At 30.8% G+C, this 19266-nt stretch overlaps 1 protein-coding gene across 1 annotated transcript; it reads right to left on the bottom strand.

Moving 5' to 3' along the window:
* Nucleotides 1-6458: 6458 nt before the first annotated feature.
* LOC104227153 (probable histone-arginine methyltransferase 1.3) lies at nucleotides 6459-17966 on the bottom strand. Its single transcript, XM_009779316.2, has 15 exons — nucleotides 17624-17966; nucleotides 16663-16725; nucleotides 15961-16063; nucleotides 14608-14751; nucleotides 14293-14396; nucleotides 14061-14159; nucleotides 13812-13881; nucleotides 12143-12239; nucleotides 11340-11394; nucleotides 10446-10529; nucleotides 8884-8961; nucleotides 8067-8170; nucleotides 7819-7991; nucleotides 7572-7702; nucleotides 6459-6782 (listed from the first exon to the last, which is right to left on the bottom strand). The coding sequence occupies exons 1-15, from the start codon at nucleotides 17810-17812 to the stop codon at nucleotides 6693-6695; spliced, it is 1584 nt and encodes a 527-aa protein (XP_009777618.1). The 5' UTR covers nucleotides 17813-17966; the 3' UTR covers nucleotides 6459-6692.
* Between the last annotated feature and the right edge of the window lie 1300 nt (nucleotides 17967-19266).

Genomic DNA, 19266 nt, shown 5'->3' with positions numbered 1-19266 from the left:
TCTATATTATATTAAAAGCACGAAGGCCCTTAACGAAATATCGTTCGCCTTTTTTACCCTTTAAAAATTAAGTTCATATTGGACAAAATAGTCATTTACTTCTAATATTTAAAAATAGACATATAATTAATTTTTTAAGATTTAGTAATATTTTCCTAAAATTTAGTATTTTGACATTAATTAAAATTGACTGCTAAAATATTACCTTATTTGAATCATGTAAATCTTTTACAGCTTGTTTGGATGGTTGTTACACATTGTTTCATAATGTATCGTATTGTATTGTACTGTATTGTATCGTTTGTTGAATACAATGTTTGGATGAATTGTGTCGTTTTGTCGTCGTTCATAGTATCACGCACCAGTAATATGATGAATAAACTTGCAATATTATAAAGAAAAATTATGATACGGTATATAAAAAAAGTAGGGTAAATGATAAAATAAAATGATTTAATAATAATGAAGGGTGAGATTGAGAGAAAAAGACAAGGTAACGACGCGACTACACCAAATTGGTCGTTACATAAAGGGGCACAGTTCAATGTTACGTAACGACGAATTTAACGATACGATACAATAAAATTTAAATAACAATCAAAACAAATATTGTATTTAAAATAATAATACGATACAATACAATAGGTAACAACCATCCAAACAAGTTGTTAATATTTAGGAAGAAACTTTTATCTCGATCTTCAAAGAATTCCATGCATCATTAATCCTCACAGTTCCGTTATTAAACGTTTAATAGCTTTTTACCTTAATGAGGTTCTTTTTATCCTACAAGATTTTTGTGAGAAAATGGTGGATAAGTATAAGAAGGAAGTTACTTTATAATGTTAGTAAGAAAAATCATATTTATAAATTATATTAAAAACATGAATGCCCTTAATAAAATGTCATTCTCCTTTATTATCCTTTAAAAATAGAAGTCCACTTTAGACAAAATAATAATTTAAATTAATTTCCTAATATTTAAAATTTAAAATCAACTAAGATTTTATTTATTAAATTATTCCTTATTTGAGCTATGTGTAATATCCTAATATTTAAGATTTTAAAATTAGTTTTTGAATATCTTGACTTTCATAAATTATGAAAATTCTAAAGTGACTTCCGTAAAAGATAAATTGACACTTACATGTATATAATATAATTTAGGTTAATATGAGCAACTCTGTTCATAACAACCCATGTAAAATAAGTTAATATGTCAATCTACTTGCAATTATAAAAACACTAAAATTCAAGAAAATCGACTTTTAATTTTTTTTATATTTAATTTTACATTTGACAAAAATAGTATTTAATTACTTTTCTAATATTTAATAATTTAAAATAAAATAAAATTTAAAGAATGAAATTATTTTTTATTTAATTTATACTTAAGGATTCCTAACGGTCATGACTTAAAATTACTTAAATTTTATTTGTATAATTTCTTTTCTCATTGAACACTTTAAAAATAAAATTTTTATTGGCTAAAATTATAATTTACTTATTAAATTGTTTCTATTTGAACGATTATGGAGGATCTCCCAACGTTTGATACTTTAAGATCAAAATTAATTAATATTTCATCTTATATAAATTTTCTTATTTGAATACGTTGAAAATAAAAGCTTTATCGATAAAATTATAAATACACTTTAATATTTAAAATTTGAGATGAATTAAAACTAAAAGCTTCAAAAAATAATGCTATTTATATATTTATACTATTACAAAAGTGCAAAGCTCCAATATAAAATATTTATCATCGATAATACAAGTGAAATCAATCCAAGAAAAGGACAAAGATTGAAAGTAAAGAGCAGAGAACATTTTTAAACTTTTCTCTTTTGTTATAAAAGTAGCTTAACCTCATTTTCTACATAAAATATCTATTTTAAATTAAAATGAAATATTTTTTTTTATTTTTCGGTAAAGTGAAAAACTAATTGATTACTTACACGATTGAAATTAGCATAATATTTTTATACTCCATTTTATGTCAACCGAAAGAAATAGCTCTTAGTTCTGGTAAAAGGGTTGATTGTCAAAAATTTACAATTAATATTAAAATCTTCATTATTTCCTTATATTCATCACTCACCTTTTTTAAAATTCATTATATTCTTATGTAATAACATTATGAATGTAACATTTATGAAGAGATGTTAGGTGAAATATAACAATATAACATATTTTTTTTGATATAATAAATTATTTATAATTACAAATACTATTAAACTAATCCAACTAAATTCATCATCTTTTGCATGTTCAAAGATATTGAATTTAACTATTCTGTCAATGTAAATTAATCTTTATTATTTGAAAATATAGTGCATTTATTTTAACTTCAAATGCTATTTTTCAACAATTATTTCTTCTTGTATACGCTTACAGCTTGTTTGGATGGTTGTTACCAATTGTATCGTATCGTATTGTTACTTTAAATACAATGTTTGTTTTTATTGTTACTTAAATTTTATTGTATCGTATCGTTAAATCCATCGTTGCATAACGACGAAATGTGCCACTTTATGTAATGACCGATTTAGTGTGGTCGCGTCGTTACCTTGTCTTTTTCTCTCAATCTCACCATTTATTATTATAAAATTATTTTATTTTATCATTTACACTACCTTTTTATATAGCAATTTTACCCTGTATCATAATTTTTCTTTATAATATTGCAAATTTGTTCTTCGTATTGCTGGTGCATGATATCATGAAACGATGACAAACGACACAATCTATCCAAATATTGTATTTATCAAACGATACAGTACAATACAATACAATACGATACATTATGAAACGATGCGTAACAACCATCCAAACAAGGTGTTAGTAATGATCGATACGATACACACGTGCAACACACGTATACTAACACTAGTTCCTTTTAAAATTGGGGCCCCTCGAAATTGGGGGCTTAAAGGCATATTCCTTACTTGCCCAGCCCTTCAGTCGGCCCTGATAATACTAACTAATTTGATATTGATGCATCATTGATTAATATATAGTATTTTAAGCAATAAAAAACGCAGAAAAAAAAATATAAAAGTGCTTCTTGTATACAATATAAAACATCAAGATTCAAAATAATACTCCTAAGCAAAATCTAATATTTACCTTGATTAAGGTCGAAGGAATTTATACCATTTCACCACACTCTTCGTTGGTCTACCTCTTTGAATGACTTTATCTCAAGATTTCTTTTTAAAATTTTCTACTTGAAATTTGGTAAAAACTTTAGAAAATTGCTTTAGGCAGCATCTTTTTGTTTTTCCAATATATATAGTAGTCAAAAACGGAATTGTTATTTTCTCTTATACTAATAGTATAAAATAAATCTTGTGAATTTAATTTGTTGGCCAAAAGAATGATAATAATAATGCCAATAATAGAAAATAATATTTTTTTCAGCTAAAAGAAGTTCGTCTAATCTCATCTTGGTTGATGGACCAGATGTGCTATAATTTTTAATTAATTTCATAATTTGCATGTCGTTTCTAGAACCTTCTACTGTGCAATACTGCTTATCTATACTATATTAAAAGAACGAAGGTCTTTAGCGAAATATCGTTCGCCTTTTTTACCCCTTTAAAATAGAGTTAATATTGGACAAAATCGACATTTAAAATTGTTTCCTAATATTTAGAAATTTTAGATCAACTAAATTTTGTGATTTAAATTCTTCCTTGTTTGAACTAGGTAAGAAATCCTAATATTAATTAGGACATTAAAATCAATTGAAAAATAAATTGTTAAAAAAAAAAAAGGAAAAACTATCAACAACCCCAATATTAGTGGTACGTGCGTTTAAAAAATGTTACTAATTTATGTGGTTTTCCTTATATAGACCAACTTAATGTTACTTATGCTATTACGAGGAGGAAAAATATAAATGCCACAAAGTTAGATGATGGAAACCATTGTAGACATGAACAAGACTTTTCAAATAAATATGAGAGAGTGATTAATTATTAATATTAATTTGTATAATTTATCTCATACTATAATATTAATTACACCTCAATAATTTCAACAAGTAACTATAAAAACATAAGAGAGAGAGAAGTGTTGGCCTGTTGGCAATAGTTAAAAAAACACGAATAACTTTGCAAATACAAATATCCAAACTTAAATATTAGATTGATTTATTATTCTTGAAAAATATAATTCTAAATAAAATTATAACTATAGTCAAAGATTTAAAACTTGTAGTGAGTTAGTATTATTAATTTCAATCAACAAAAATTAAATCATTTATTTTAATAAGAATTAATATTAAAATTTTGAATTAACAAATTAAAAACATAAATCCCATTCAATTTCTTTCCAAATTCATCATATAAGTAAACCCTTTTTTTCAGTTGACAAATTTTAGATGCAAAAATTAGATTTTTTTTTTATAGGAATAGCATTTGTGGTGGAATGAATAAAAATTAATGCAAAATCGATTATAGTATAGTAATAAGCATCAACTGCAAAATTCTATAACACTCTTGAATAAATTTATACATATAATTTCATGATACATGGAAAGTTAAAAACAAAAAGAGTAGATTAATTAAAATGTAGCAGTTGAATTTACTTTTTGTGATAGTAATTTATTTTTTTTAATATGTTGAAAATAATTCTTATGGTATTTCTTATATATTAAAGAAATAGAACAAATTACATTTTGCTCGTGAGCAAAAAGAAGGCGTCTTTTGTCAACTGAATGAGATAATTAAGCACTTATATGGGATAGAGTTTCTTTCTTCTTCTTTTTTGAGTTAGCTAAATAGGATCAACAATTATCATTTTTAGAAACTTACAATTTTTAACTTTACCTTTTATTTTTGATAACTTAAACTATAATAATATAAAAATTATGTAATTAAAATATTATATTTATTGAGGTAGGGTAGCACGCGCAACGCGCGTACTCTAAGACTAGTAAATTTAAATAATTCCCGTAAATTGTTTATTGGGTTTCCTTTTTGTACCAGTAAATGGTTTCTTGCTTGACAAACGATATATATCCTAGTTGTTTCAGGACTAGGATTTGAGTTTAACTTATATATATATTGATTCGTGTAAAAAAACTTTTGCATTGGATCAACAGTGTTTGACTGTTTGGTATCTCAACTTTTCTTTACTTAAATACTAAGCTTTTGTCTGCGGTATGGTTCTAACCGCTTGTTTAGACGGTTATTACTTATTGTATGGTGTCGTATTGTTACTTCAAATATAATATTTATTTTGACTGTTATTTAAATTTTGTTGTATCCTATCATTAACTCTGAAAAGTTGTACTTTATGGAATTTCTGGAATGGCGGAATTTATTGTACTTTTTTCTCTCATCTTGCCCTTCCTTATTATTAATTAATCATATTTTATCATTCACCCTACTTTTTTATATAATAATTATATTTCATATTTTTTTTTCTTAGTAACGTTGCAAGTTTATTTTTCATATTGTTGGTGTATGACATGATGAAACGACGGCAAACGTTATCCAAACATTATATTTATCAAACAATACAGTACAATGCAATGCAATACAATACGATGCATTATGAAACGACACGTAACAACAATCCAAACTAGCTGTAAGTTCTAACGTGTGTGTGTGTGTGATATGTGTATTGTGTTCTTATAGCTAGATCAAACTCGAAATTTGTTCAAAAAGAGAACGTTGTTGTCATTAAAATCTTTTACTTGTTTGAGATAGATTTAATGGGAAAGGATCACAGCTAGAGTCAATATTTCCACTGGCATTGTTAGGAGGTTGCCATGTTTTTATTTAATAAAAAAAATTCTAAAGATCCAGTTTTTGCTCAACATTCCAGATTCACTTACATATTCCGAAGAATTATCTCAAAATTCCATTTTGACAATTTTGAATAATGAAATTTGTATGAAAATTCATTTAATGAAACTAAAAAAGAAATTGAACACTAGAGTGATTCTTTTTCAATGGGATTGCACTATTGCAGGATGTAGCTATGTAAAAAAAGACGTCAAAAGTTAAAAGAGTTTCTTGATGTATTGCACAAGGAGCTCTATAATAACTATTATAAAAATTAATCATATGTTATAGAAATTTCAGTTTTTGCAAAAAATTGAATACACATTTGGGGTAGTTTGCTCTAATACACATTTTAGTACCCCCTCCAAATTGGATTGTTAGTATGTCCACCAAAAGGAAATACACCAACCAATTTCTATCTTGTACCTTTTAGTTTTTTACCAACCACATGTATAGTAACAACCTATGTTGCTTGGATTCTCCAAAAATATCATGCACACGTATCAAAACCTCCAAAAATGCATTACTTTTCAAAGATCCACATAAGAGTGGAGACATTTTGGAGGTTCCGAGCAACATAGCTAACAACGATGCCAAACCCAAACAAAAGGTCACGTAAATGGCATTTGAATGTCCAAACGCCATAAGGAAAGAAGGAAATTGAGAAACTGTACCAATAAAACTGGTGAGTATATATATTACTGCACAGCTCAAATAGCCACATATATGAAGTTTAATATGGAAGCATTCAACATGCAGTCTGCAATGTCAATCGAAGATGTAAATGGTAAATTATTCAAGTTAGAACTTGGACCATAGCTTAGCCAAGACACTTATAATGTTACACATACAAGAGCGCGTCGAGATGCACATTCACAGGGTTGGGTTTTAATATCAAAGTGAATGTAGATCAGCGCCTGAATTTGGGGAAGGTGGTTGCATCAGGATTGAGCCATCTTCATCTCGAGATGGTAATTCTATGTCCTGTTCAAGATAGAAAAGGTAAAACTTGAGCTATCACTAACAGCAATAAAAGGTAACAAATAAATCTTGCTTGTAAGCCAGCCTACAAATACTGGATATCATGCTCTCTAAAAGTTAAAATCATGTATTAAAGCTTTTGTTGCAAATTTAAAATAAAACTAACATGTGCTCTCTTTAACAATTTAAGCTTTTAGAGAAGACAGTTACAAACTTTAACATGGTGATAAAACATGCAGAGGTCCGGAATTCAAATCTCGTGCTACCCATTGTCAAAACAAATTCCTAGTGCTTTGCCAAGAAACATAGTTGGGATCGCACATGATGTGGCGTGTTGCAGACTAAAGTAAATAAGGTGGCAGCTCTTTAACAACTTAAACCTTTTTTTTAATAATCAAGAAATCCTGAGGGCTATGGGCACATGGTTCAAAATTTGGTGGATAATGGGTCCGCTCCTCTACCCTTCTCTACTTAACAACTTGAACTTTTAGATGAGGCTCATAAGAAAAAAGAAGTTTAAGAAAAATGAATTAGATCAAGCAAGTGTAAACAGACAGCAAGCTCAAGTAGGCTCGTGACGTGGCTCAACTCACGCCATCGTTTGTTATTATAAAAAACTGAAGCCTAAAACTACCACTGTAAAGGTGTGGCTCAAAAGAATTTAGTAAGAATCTCTACACCTCAAATAATTTCAAAGCATCACTAAAAGCTTATGTACATCAAGAAAACCTAGACAGGGGGGAGGCAGAGGAGGGCTGACAGTGAAAATTGTGATTACGAAATCTGCAATACCTGTGTTTGTAATAGCTGATTAGGTTGTTGATCTTGTGCTAATGAATATGCCTGGGGCTGGGACATCCGGTAATACGGTTCCTTCAGATCAAGTTTAACAGATGACGTTTGGAGCATATCTCCAACAAGAGCTATTCAAATTAATGACATGTTAGATTCTTGAAGAAACATAAGCAAATCTTGACTGGATAGGAATTAGAGACCAGACATGATGGACATGTTGCAAATAACCATAATAAAGACCTACCTGACAATGTTAGGTAAATGGTATAACTTTGTGCCTTATGGGCAACTAGGTGAAGCCGACCAGTTATCTCCTGTCCCGGCATGACATAAAGTGGTTGTGGTAAGACACACCGAAGCTGATACCAATGAGTTGTTGCTGCACCCGGAGCAGTGGTCAGCCACCTTTGCACAGTGCTGCAGAAAGAGGAAAGATTTAGCAACAAAAGGAAAAAGCCCAAGTGCCAGAACCAAGGGGATGAAAAAGTTTACCTTCCATTAAAAAGTACATCAAACCAGCAAGCCAGCCCATGAATTCTAGTGCTAACAGAAGACAGAAATCTCAACGGGATGTCAATTTCATATAAATCTTCTTCCTGTAATATAGATGCAGGAAATATCATGTTTCAACAACTTCTGGATAGAGTTTAGTGCCCACAATCTGTGTTACTTATTCAACAAATCTGATAACGCACAGTTAAAAGAGTAATTTCACTTCAGCTAAATCTTCCCTTCATTAACACCTCCCACTCCACGGTAAATACATTTTTTGTTCATTTCAAGAATATCATAAAGATTAAATATAAATGGAAAGCATATCAGAAGTAGATTGGAAAAGCATACTTTACACCTAAAAGTTACCGCTACCTTGTGTTTATGTCAAATTTATTTCTTTTCATGATTATCCATCAAATGTTAGTATACTATCTTGAATCCTGAAACTGAATCTCTGTGAAGCCTTATTCAATTTTCATATAAAGAAAGGAGAGTACATCTTTTACTTTAAAGATATTTTTTAAAATAACTGCTATGGACAGAGAAAGACCTAATCTGCAGTGCATTTTTACTCAGAACTACGCACTAGGAAACAGTATCTGTATAGTTTCCTCCCCGTTCATTTCCTTTACATTTTAACCAAGTGACCCCCGAGTCAGTAAATTTTTTTCTTATTCAACCATTGCCATACTTTAATAATAGTCCTTTTCCAGTATCAGAAGGAAAAGAAAAGGAATAGTAGGCCTACTCAGAATACAGAATGCATTGTCACTTCTTTTTACGTCATATAGAATAAAATGTTGATTGATAATACCTTTATGGAATTGAAGTTTATCACATGGGACACTGCAGGAGCTACCAATAACCTAGGATCGAAAGCATCAACAACTGGCTGCAAAAGGACAAGAATATCCAAAGAAAATGGAAAAAGAGTATGAGTCAGAAGGATGCATACCACAACCAAAACTTTATCTAATATTTAAGCTTTGACTATAAATCACAAATACACAAAATCTTTGGCTAACAAGTACATCTATTGCATTTCTTTTTCCTGAATAAATTACACCTATTGCATCTTAGAAGCCAAATTATTAAATTAAAAGTAGCTGGTTTATTGCATTTGAATAAGAAACTAATTGATTCATTCACCAGTTCAATATTTTGGACAGAAAAAAACAAGTAGTCCCTCCTACCATATATTCATATTGAACTAAGATAATACCCCTCACTAACGCTTTTTTCTTATGTCTTATGTGTCATATTGATTGGTTAGACACATTTTAAGCGTTAAGTTAGATTTGGTAGGACTATTGCCTAGATCAAACTAGTAACCTAGCATACTTTATAGCATCTGGATCTTTCAAGTTCCTTCAATCAACTTCCCACTAGAAAATGTTAAAGACATAACAAAATAAATAGAAATGTCCCCTCTCCAATAACTTAAAACTTCTTGATGAGGCGTTTGAAGCAATTTAACATGGTATTAAATCAGGCAGAGGTCTTGAGTTTGGTATCACATCTACACATCAACAAAAAAACATTTTCACATGCTTGGCGAGAGAGTGAGAGCGAATCTAGCCCTCACGTGAAGGGGCATCTTTTAATTTCCCTCTATAATAAATAAACTTTTAGATGATTAACACAGCCAATCAAAATAGTTTCTTCTTAAAACATTGACTTTGAATAAGCCCAAGCCTCCACACACTCAAGAGGAGGGGAAAAAAGAAGAAGAATACATAATATGTGTCAGTATAATGAACTTTCAAGGAGCATTTTTGGGAGTTTCTAAAACCCAAGAAAATATCTGAAAAGCCAATACAAAATACAGCGCTCTCATACATGCCAAAAAACGAACGGATGGATTTAACACTGGCGCAAGCTTTCAAAACAAATATGGAACCCCCCCCCCTTTCAGCACCTAAGCAAGTAATGCAGTGACCATTGATATGTGGACATATTCCAGACAAATGTTTTTTAATTTCCTTTTCTATTTCTTTCTTTGATAAGTGAGACTTGTATAATCTAGACTTGTTTTTTACCCTCAAGACATCTAAAGAGAACAGTTTTTCTCCTTCCAAACTGACCACCAAATACATGTAGGGATATTCTAGATACATGGAAGTCAAACAAAAGTGACACTTCTGAAACACCCTTATTTCTGAAGATTCCATAATACAAATTGGATATTGTAGCACAGATTGCACTTTTAGAAGTACAAGTAACTAATCAATAAGAGAATTCCATACAGCAGGAAAATGAAACATTTAAGAAAGCCCTAAAAATGCTGCCAAGTCAAAGTGAAGTATTCAGAGATCAGACAAGTATAGTCATTAAAGCCAGTCCAAGTCAAAAGTTCCTAATCTATAGGATATTGACCTGAGAAAAGTATCCTTGGTAAGCAGATCCGTGCAAAGGTGTCAAATCAACCCCAAAGTAGTTTTGTTGCTGCCAAAAGGTCGCCTGGATGACAAGGAATAAAAGTAATATCAAGATATTGTCTGGCAGTTCAAAAAGATAATGAAAACAATGGTAACTAAATCATATAATCCAAAAGGACGAAATAAAGCATATAAAAGCAAAAGAAAGTCCAAGTGCAGCCTATCAGATATTTGTAGAAGCTAGTGGTAAATGCTAGTAGTAATTGGATAAAGGTTTTGGACAATGAGATTTTTGCCAATAACTTGCCTGAATCATTAAAACTTGTTAAAAAGAAAAAGGAAAGACAATGAAGATTCAACAGACAGCCACGGTGATGTTAAAGCTTGAATACCAAAAGTTCTACTTGTCACACTGAATTTAGATGGCATTCAGTTTGCTTCTATCTTATCCTCATATCTACCCAGCCACAGATTCATAAGATATTCCGTTAGCAATCGAGGTCTCATTCTCTTAAGAGCGCAGATGAACAAAATTTCAGTACTTTTCACTGGCAAAACTGCAAAAGAACAACTTTTACAGGAGGGCTACAGTGCATTCAAGAAAAGTTTCAGAATCTTCTCTGGGAACACCACAATTACAAATGAACACTATCCACCTCAACTACTACTACGCCTCAACAAACCTCTTAAATCAATCAAAACACTTAATATGGAAGAAAACATAGTATCCATCAATCTTCCTTCCCTGAAGAGAAGGAGCTGCGGTTTTCTTTCCTCTCTTTCTCTTGGTTGGAGGAGGGGAACATGAAGGGGATCCAGAGAAGAAAGGAGAAAATTTTAGAACAGAACTACTCCAAGATCAAGAAAAAAGGTGATATGATCCAGTGTGTACCTTATTTGCTATTTCCATATACAAATATTCGTCACTAAATGGTGCCATGTGTATTCTACAAGAGTAAAAGGAAACATAAGCTAAAAATGGTGATAACATCATATCCGAGACGAAACAAATGAAATAAAACGGTTACATGCTGGTTTATGTAATGCATGCTAAGACACTTGATGGAATTCGTGCAGAAATATGTAAATGCAACCAATAAAGGAAGGAAATATGCATTAGATTCAGCCCAAATGCTATGAGTAATCAAGTAAACATGTGCAAAAGGGGAAAGAAGATCTTTAGAAAGAATAAAGGGGGAACTGGCAGCCAACATATATACACACCAGACGAGACTGAGAATTAAGCTTGAAAGTTCATATAAAGCCCTGAGAAAACAAAACTAGAGTGGATAGCTGAAACTGTGGGTCAATTAGTTATATCAACATACTCCAATCTCCTAAACTAATCCATTTAAGGAACAAGCTGCGCTACTCAAGATGAAGCAAATAATCATTACCAATGCAACTCACATGCAAAAGTTGAGATATTATATCTAACACTAATATTAATGTCACGTTTCATTTCTAAATTAGCAGCACACTCAATATGCCAGAAAGATAAGACAGTAAAATAACAATTTAATGAAGAATATTAGCTTCAAATTATTTGGCATGACAGAGACATTTGATGGGATAAAAACAAAGAACAGTTGAGCGAAATGACTATGAGAACAAATCCTTACAAGAAAATTGCAGACATCATCATTGATTTGACAAGGCAAGGCTCCTCAATGTGCTGACAAGAAATAAAATTACCTTCCAACACCAGGAAACATTTTTCCATTTTGAACAAGAAATCGGTCTCTTGCAATCACGTAGGACTCCAACATTCTTTCATTAACTAACAAAGTACCTGTAAGGTATAAGCACTGCATCACACACTCAGCAGGTTTAAGCATGTCCCTTTTGCAATGAATAGAATATTCATTGCATTCTGGTTATTCTGGATTAACACGTTCTACCATATTTTGGAAGATTGCAATCCTATTTTTTGCTTGAACTGAAAAGAGAACTCAACAAAATTCATATCACGAGCAAAGAAAGAATGTCCAGGTAAATAGATGATAGCCCTTCTTTTCTTCTTCTCCGCCCTGTGTTGTCAAAGGCTCATTTAAGGAGTGCTTAAGCCCTGAAGCTTAGAAAAGCTCAAGGAGGGCGTTTCTCTTAAGCTGCGCTTCAGAGTAAGGCAAGGAACTAAGACATGCCCCTCATTGCCCATGAATTGTATTGGGAATCAAGTGGCACTAAACAGCAAATATAATCAGAAAATAAACATATTAGTGTAAAGGAAAACATTATAAATGAATCGGTTACTTTGTTTTTGAATAACATATATATTTTATTTTTTCCCATAGTCGCGCCTTTTTTTACTAAAGCCCACACTTTAAGTGCGCTTTGCACTTAAGACCCTAATAGATCTACATTGCTTTTTAGAGCTTTTCGCCTTTGATAACACTGTCTCCACCTACACACAAACCCAGCTTTTTTTTGCAAAATGCTGGACTGCATTTGACTCGTAATGAACAAAGCAGCCTCTCCTGAAGTCCTCTATAACTTTGACTTCCCATTTCATTATAAAGAAAAAGACAGAGATAAGTGACAGAACCAAAAGTATGTTGTTCAGATAACTAAAACGAAAACCAGAATTGAAAGAAAATAACAGAAAATTATTTCTTGGACTTAAAAAAGAAGTGCTCATTTTTAACGGCCAAAAGGAACCTATTGTTTTAGTTAGCTATAAGATGCAGATGCAAATATTACAAAAAGAAAAAAGAAAAAAAAAATCTTTCATGATTGATGCATCTGAGAATGAAGTTTCTGGCAAAAGCTGCAGCTGTCTGTAGTAAAATAGGACTTTAGATTCCACAATATGAAAACAAATATAGCAAATGCTGAATACTAGGAATCTTCACCCTATAAGGAAAATAGTGGATAATCAGGCAATACAAATTTAAATGCAACTCCACTTGTAGTATGTATTTTGTTAGTTTTTAGGATGTGCATTGGCTACTGGACATGTATATTTGTGTTTAATGCTCTCAGCTTTTATAGGCAATCGGAATTGTTCCTAGCACATAGGAAAAATGGATCTTCTCTTCATTTTTGTTTGGTCCACAGATTGCGCAAGCATTCATCAGATCAGATGTTGCCATTGTCTTAATCTTTCATATACTCTCTGTCTTTAATAGTATAGGTTCTTGAAAACATACTCTAACAGCAAGCTTATCTTTACTCGCTTTGCAAACATTTAATCAAATAATTAACACCGATACAGTTATAGTGATGTTTCATGAATAACTTAGCCGTCAATCCAGGGGAATAACCTAAAGTCTGACAAACTTGCAGCACGACCAAAGTATACACAATGCTCCATCTTAGAAGTTAACATGATCTATAATGAATTAAACTAACTAGACAAGCTTACCCATTGGCTCAGAGATCAAAATATCAGCTTTCTCGGGTAACTCTACATCTTCAACCTTTCCTTTGATTACCTAAACATACATGGATGAAACATTACAAAAAAGCATAACAAGCACTACCAAGATACTATAAGAATAAGTCGGATAGCACTTGAAAAGACACCGAAAAGACAAAAGAAGAATCAATCCATAAACACCACCTCAATACCATATTAAGAGGGGTCAGCTTAAACAAGTAAAAGAACACTTACTGTAATTCTTTCATTCAGTGATGGATTTCCAGCAATAAGTTTTCTTGCATATTCGGCCATTTCAGAAGCCTCTATGGCATAAACATGCTTTGCCCCGGCCTATGATTTTTTTTTGGGTGTAGAGAGGTGGGAAAAAGAAAAGATAGAGAGTAGAGATATCAGCATAACTGGCTGTGCCATGGTTGATATCATTTATCGAAATACACAAGATGCATTGGTACAAACAGATCACCTGAGCAGCAAATAATGACAAAATGCCACTACCAGCACCAACATCAACCACTATGCGACCAAGAAAATCAGCACGGTTCTCAATAACAGCAGAATAATAGGTTCCTGCAAGTTTTCATACTTGCCAAGTCAAACTCTCCATAGTGGGATTTAGCTATTTGATCCTTTAGAAATTAAAAAGAGAAGAGTTCCGTAATATTCTAGGAGCAACAAAAGGGAGCACATCATCTCGTGACACACTATGAACCTCTATAAAGAAATTCCCAGGTCATGACCAGAGGAAAAACATAGAAAATATTAAAGTTCAGAATACTACCTGTCCTTACAAAATCCTGCAACATATTCTGCTGATGCAATAGCTGCCCATAGTAGTGAAAGTACATTTTGGCAGAAGATGACTCTATTTTGTCATCAAATTTGCTTTTCGAAGTTGATACTGCTCCATTTGTCAAAGGACATTCTGAAAGAAAGACAAGAACAAGTTACATTTACACAAGTCAGCATTATTTATTCTTATATCAAAAATTTCATTAGCCCACTTGTGGTGTAAGAAACAAAAGTTTAATATCTTAAGAGACTGAAAAGCAGTTAAATCGCAGATTCTTTTTCATTAAGTAACTACAGTTAGCTTCACTGAGTAGAGCAGTACTATAGATGTCCTTAAATGCATTGATCTTACGTAATCAATTCATCAAAAATGGGGAAGTAACATGTCATGGTGAAACATTCCTAAGTTTTTGACAGGAACAATATTACTTTTCTTTTTGTTTGATAAGGTCAAATTTTATTAATAAGATACCGAGATGGTAAAGGGAAGGAACCATATTACTTTCTTATGGCAGCAAGAGCAGTTCCCTTTTTATTTACACGAGCTAAAGAAAGAAAAACCATTAATTATATAGTAAAAGGAGAACATTTATGGAGAATCTCGGCAAGACGTTTTTGAACCTTCATATTGACTTTGTATACCTAGATTAAGCTAAACATAGTCAATATCTTCTTTTTTCTTTTTTGATATGATAAACATAATCAAATATCTAAAACCAGCTTTTTCTTATTAGGAGGTCAAGTATCTAAACTGTAGTTTTTGTGGGGAATAAAAGTAAGTGCTTTAGAAAAACTCAACAAAGGAATTAGTAATCCAAGGCAACCCATAGTAGAATAGATGACAATAACCAATCAAATGTTGATAACACTTGGCAGATTATAAGGCTCTTAATACCTCGGGACATGTTAAGAAAGTAACTATCTAATTTATCTAATTCAATAACTATGCTTCCATCTCAACACTGACAATGGATTAATAGCACTTTGCTGCACTTTAATAGAATACCTTTATCAATCGTAAAAAAAAAAAAAAAAAAAAAAAAGCCACAAACAAAATCCAGTAAAAGTAAAGATTCTTTCCACAACACTTCAAACATTCACAAATTGGTATCTAAGTAAATGTCACATAGAGAATGCTATAAAAAACAAGTGTTATTTCACCACACAGAATCATGAGACTAGCATCTCAGTAACAACAATATCTAGACAACTGCAAAGAATCAAATAAATCTTGAACAAACATGAAAAGCTGCAGCAGTTGTTGGAAAGGAGAATGTGGCTACTCCACAAGGTAGCATGGAAACTTGTTACAGAGCAATTGCAGACATACATCAAAACAGACCTTGAACAACCACTTCCTTCTTCCATTGTTCAAATGCACAATGGAAGGCCCTACTTTCCTCCTCGTTTCTAAATTGAATGGAAATTCCCCTTGAATATGGTATCTGGTTCAAAAGACCAAAGTTAATGCATAACATTAATATGACAACATCAAATTTCACAAACATATTCCAATTGAAATTTAAAATAAGCACATTTGACTTATTTTCCAGGACAAGATAAGTGATGTATACCAATTGACAAACACACATATTTTCCACATACATAACCGTGTAATCCTAATGCAACATGTTAAATTAATAATACGTCGAACACAAGTTTGCAGTAGTACATGTTTTCAGCATTATGCAGATTGCAGAGTAGTGCTTGATCATCTACAAACAAATATATGAGCATGAGACTCGTACAGGCAGCATATTCTAATAGATAATCTTTTAATGCTACTGTAATTATGGTAGTTAATAATTAGATTTTATTCTAATCAAAATCAAATGAAGTGGAAGCATTCCTAAGAGTCTGTTGATTCCATTGATGGTATAACATTCACTAGAAAAATCAGCATTGACAAAAGGTACTGCAACATCACAACATCTCTAGAAATCCTTACCGGACTGAACAGGATTCTAAGTTTATTTGCAGGTAAAAAACAACTAATCAGTCCAGTATCACAATATTATACGACCTTATGCTCTATATATCATACCTCTTTATTGGCTTCAGAAGCTTCAGATATGCATAGAGAGTCAGCAGGGCCTAGCTTGAATAACTGGAAAAATGAAAGAAGAACCAAGGCTAAGATAATGCCCCTCAAACACATAGCTAAAGATAAATCCTAACGAGCATGCATCAGTTAAAATTATCACGTTTTCAGTTTTATTCTCCATTTTCTGCACTTCTCTGCTAAAAACCACTGGTCAGTCTGTTTGACTGTTGGTTACTGACTAGAAAACGTGAGAGAAAATGTACAAAATGTGAAAGCCCCACCACAACTTTAACTAATTCAATAAGGTTATTCATGTATAAGAAAGTGCAGAAAATGTGAGCCAAAAGATCACCATCATTATTATTACTTCATACTTACCATCCATCCCAAATATATAACATTAACATGGTTTGGTTATTCAAATGGCTTTTTCAACTTTTAAAGTTTTGTTCTTTATAGTATATTAACGTAGTTTCCGAATATATAATAGATTTATCTAAATGAAATTTATGAGTTATAGTATTTTTACTAGTTTTAAAAAAATTACTCCCTTCATCCCAATTTACGTGATACTCTTTACTTTTTATATTTAAATTTAATTTTAAACTTTCTATTACCCTTAATAAGATGTTTTGTAACAACACAAATATCACACTGACTACATGTTTCTTCCTTTCTTAAACTACATGCCCAGTCGTCAGATTGCATCACGTAAATTGTGACGGACGGAGTAACATGATTAGTTGGTTCAAATGGCCTTTTTAATTAAAATGTTTTGTTCTTTATGTAGTATTTTATGAAGTTTCTAAAACATACAGTAAAATTATCTATAAGAAATTAAGAAATTTTGTGATTTGTAGTGTTTACGTCGTTTCTAACAAAAATTTAGTTTTTATCTAAATCCTCAATATTCATACATGAACAAAAATGAATTATATATACAAAATACATAAAATTTTACCTGGGAAGATTGAAGATTAACAAAAATGACGTCATTTGAGCCATGACCAAATCGAAGCTCAGGTGAACCGGACTGAAAAGTGAACCGACAAAAAACCGAACCGGTTTCCAAAACTATAGAATACGAAGAACGTAAAACCATTGATGCAGATGAAACTAAAAATTTCTGCTCTTTCTGTTTTTGCTCCATTAATACAAACTTTTGAGAAAGATATTCGAAAAAAATTACGAAGAATTAATAGAAATTAGCATATGAATCGAAGTTAGGGTTTTGAGTGGAGAGTGAAAGGTGGTGTCGGACTGAGAGGGAGTGTGTTTATGGCGCCGCAATCTTTTCCTTCTTCCTTTTTGTTTTTTTATTCATTATTTATAGGAATATGAATATACTAAGAGGTAGTAAAAACATAATTAAGGATAATTAATTAAAAGACTACTTTTTTTTACCTTCTTATTATTACTAGTATTAGCACCCGCGCGATGCGCGGACACAAAGTATGTCAAATTATAATTTGTATTATTTAGGTTATGTGCAAATAACTTTACTATTAAATTTTCACATAAAAATTATAGATAATCATTAGATATTAAGAAAGAAAAGTACATAAAATCATTTTCCAAATCTTGTACTGGATAAGCTATTTTTTTCTTTTTGAATTTGTAAGAACATAATCTCTTGATTTTATTACTTGCATCTCGTTCCTTAATTAATATCATATCACGTTGTGATCTAAACATAATTAAATCATATTATTTTAATAAAATTCTTACTAAAACTTTGTTTTACATCTCAAGTTAAAATATATCTTATTTTTCTACATTTTTTTCTCTTTTTGTTCTTTGCTTATAGTTATTGTATTACTCATTACTTAATGTTGTCTACTATCATGTGATTTTTTATTAGTTTGACTTAATGTCTTGATAATTTTTCTTATAATAATTATCGATAATTATAATTTTTTATTCTTGAAATTTAATGTATTTTTACACTTTACCCTCTTACTCGAGACTCTTTTATCATTTAAGTGTATCAATAATATTATATTATCTATCTATTTAATTTATTTATTTATTTAAACTAATTCAAAGTATAAGTATAATTCAAAGTATATATTTAAAGTCTAATATATAGTATTATCATATTTTCATGTGGTTTTCATTAACTTGTCGCTTCATTTAATATCATTATCTAAATATAATATAAATAGATAAGTAAAATTTTGATCTTGCATAAATATTTATTTTATTTTTAGACTATTTCTCTAAATTCTTAAATTATTTCAATTAGTCAATAATTTTTTTAAGTATTGCATATTTATTTTATTTATCTCTAATTTATTTTTATTCTTCCATTTCTTTTGTTTTATCTATCAGACTTTAGTTACGTGGCCTTATCCACAATATGACATTTTTAGTAATCTACTAATGTTAAGTTCGGCATTACAATTATTTATTTTAACTTTCTTAAGTCTAGCAACAACATAATCTCTTAATTTTCTTACTTGCATTTCATTTCGCTATCAATATTAAAGAATACTAAATATGTCACATTGTGATATATCTTGTTTGAGCATATTAAATCATATTATTTTAATAAAATTCTTACTAAAATTTTGTTTTACATCTCAAGTTCAAATATGTCTTATC

Source organism: Nicotiana sylvestris, chromosome 10 (assembly GCF_000393655.2).
Source record: "Nicotiana sylvestris chromosome 10, ASM39365v2, whole genome shotgun sequence".
NCBI lineage: Eukaryota > Viridiplantae > Streptophyta > Magnoliopsida > Solanales > Solanaceae > Nicotiana > Nicotiana sylvestris.
This window is presented reverse-complemented; position numbering and strand designations above follow the sequence as displayed.

Excerpts from the sequence above, each read along its gene's own strand:
- LOC104227153 (XM_009779316.2), bottom strand. The coding sequence starts at position 17,812 with ATGGAGCAAAAACAGAAAGAGCAGAAATTTTTAGTTTCATCTGCATCA. Across the intron at positions 14,752-15,960 it reads GAAGGAAGTGGTTGTTCAAG|AATGTCCTTTGACAAATGGA; the intron begins GTCTGTTTTGAT and ends TCTTTCTTTCAG. Across the intron at positions 7,703-7,818 it reads CATTTACCTAACATTGTCAG|CTCTTGTTGGAGATATGCTC; the intron begins GTAGGTCTTTAT and ends TAATTTGAATAG.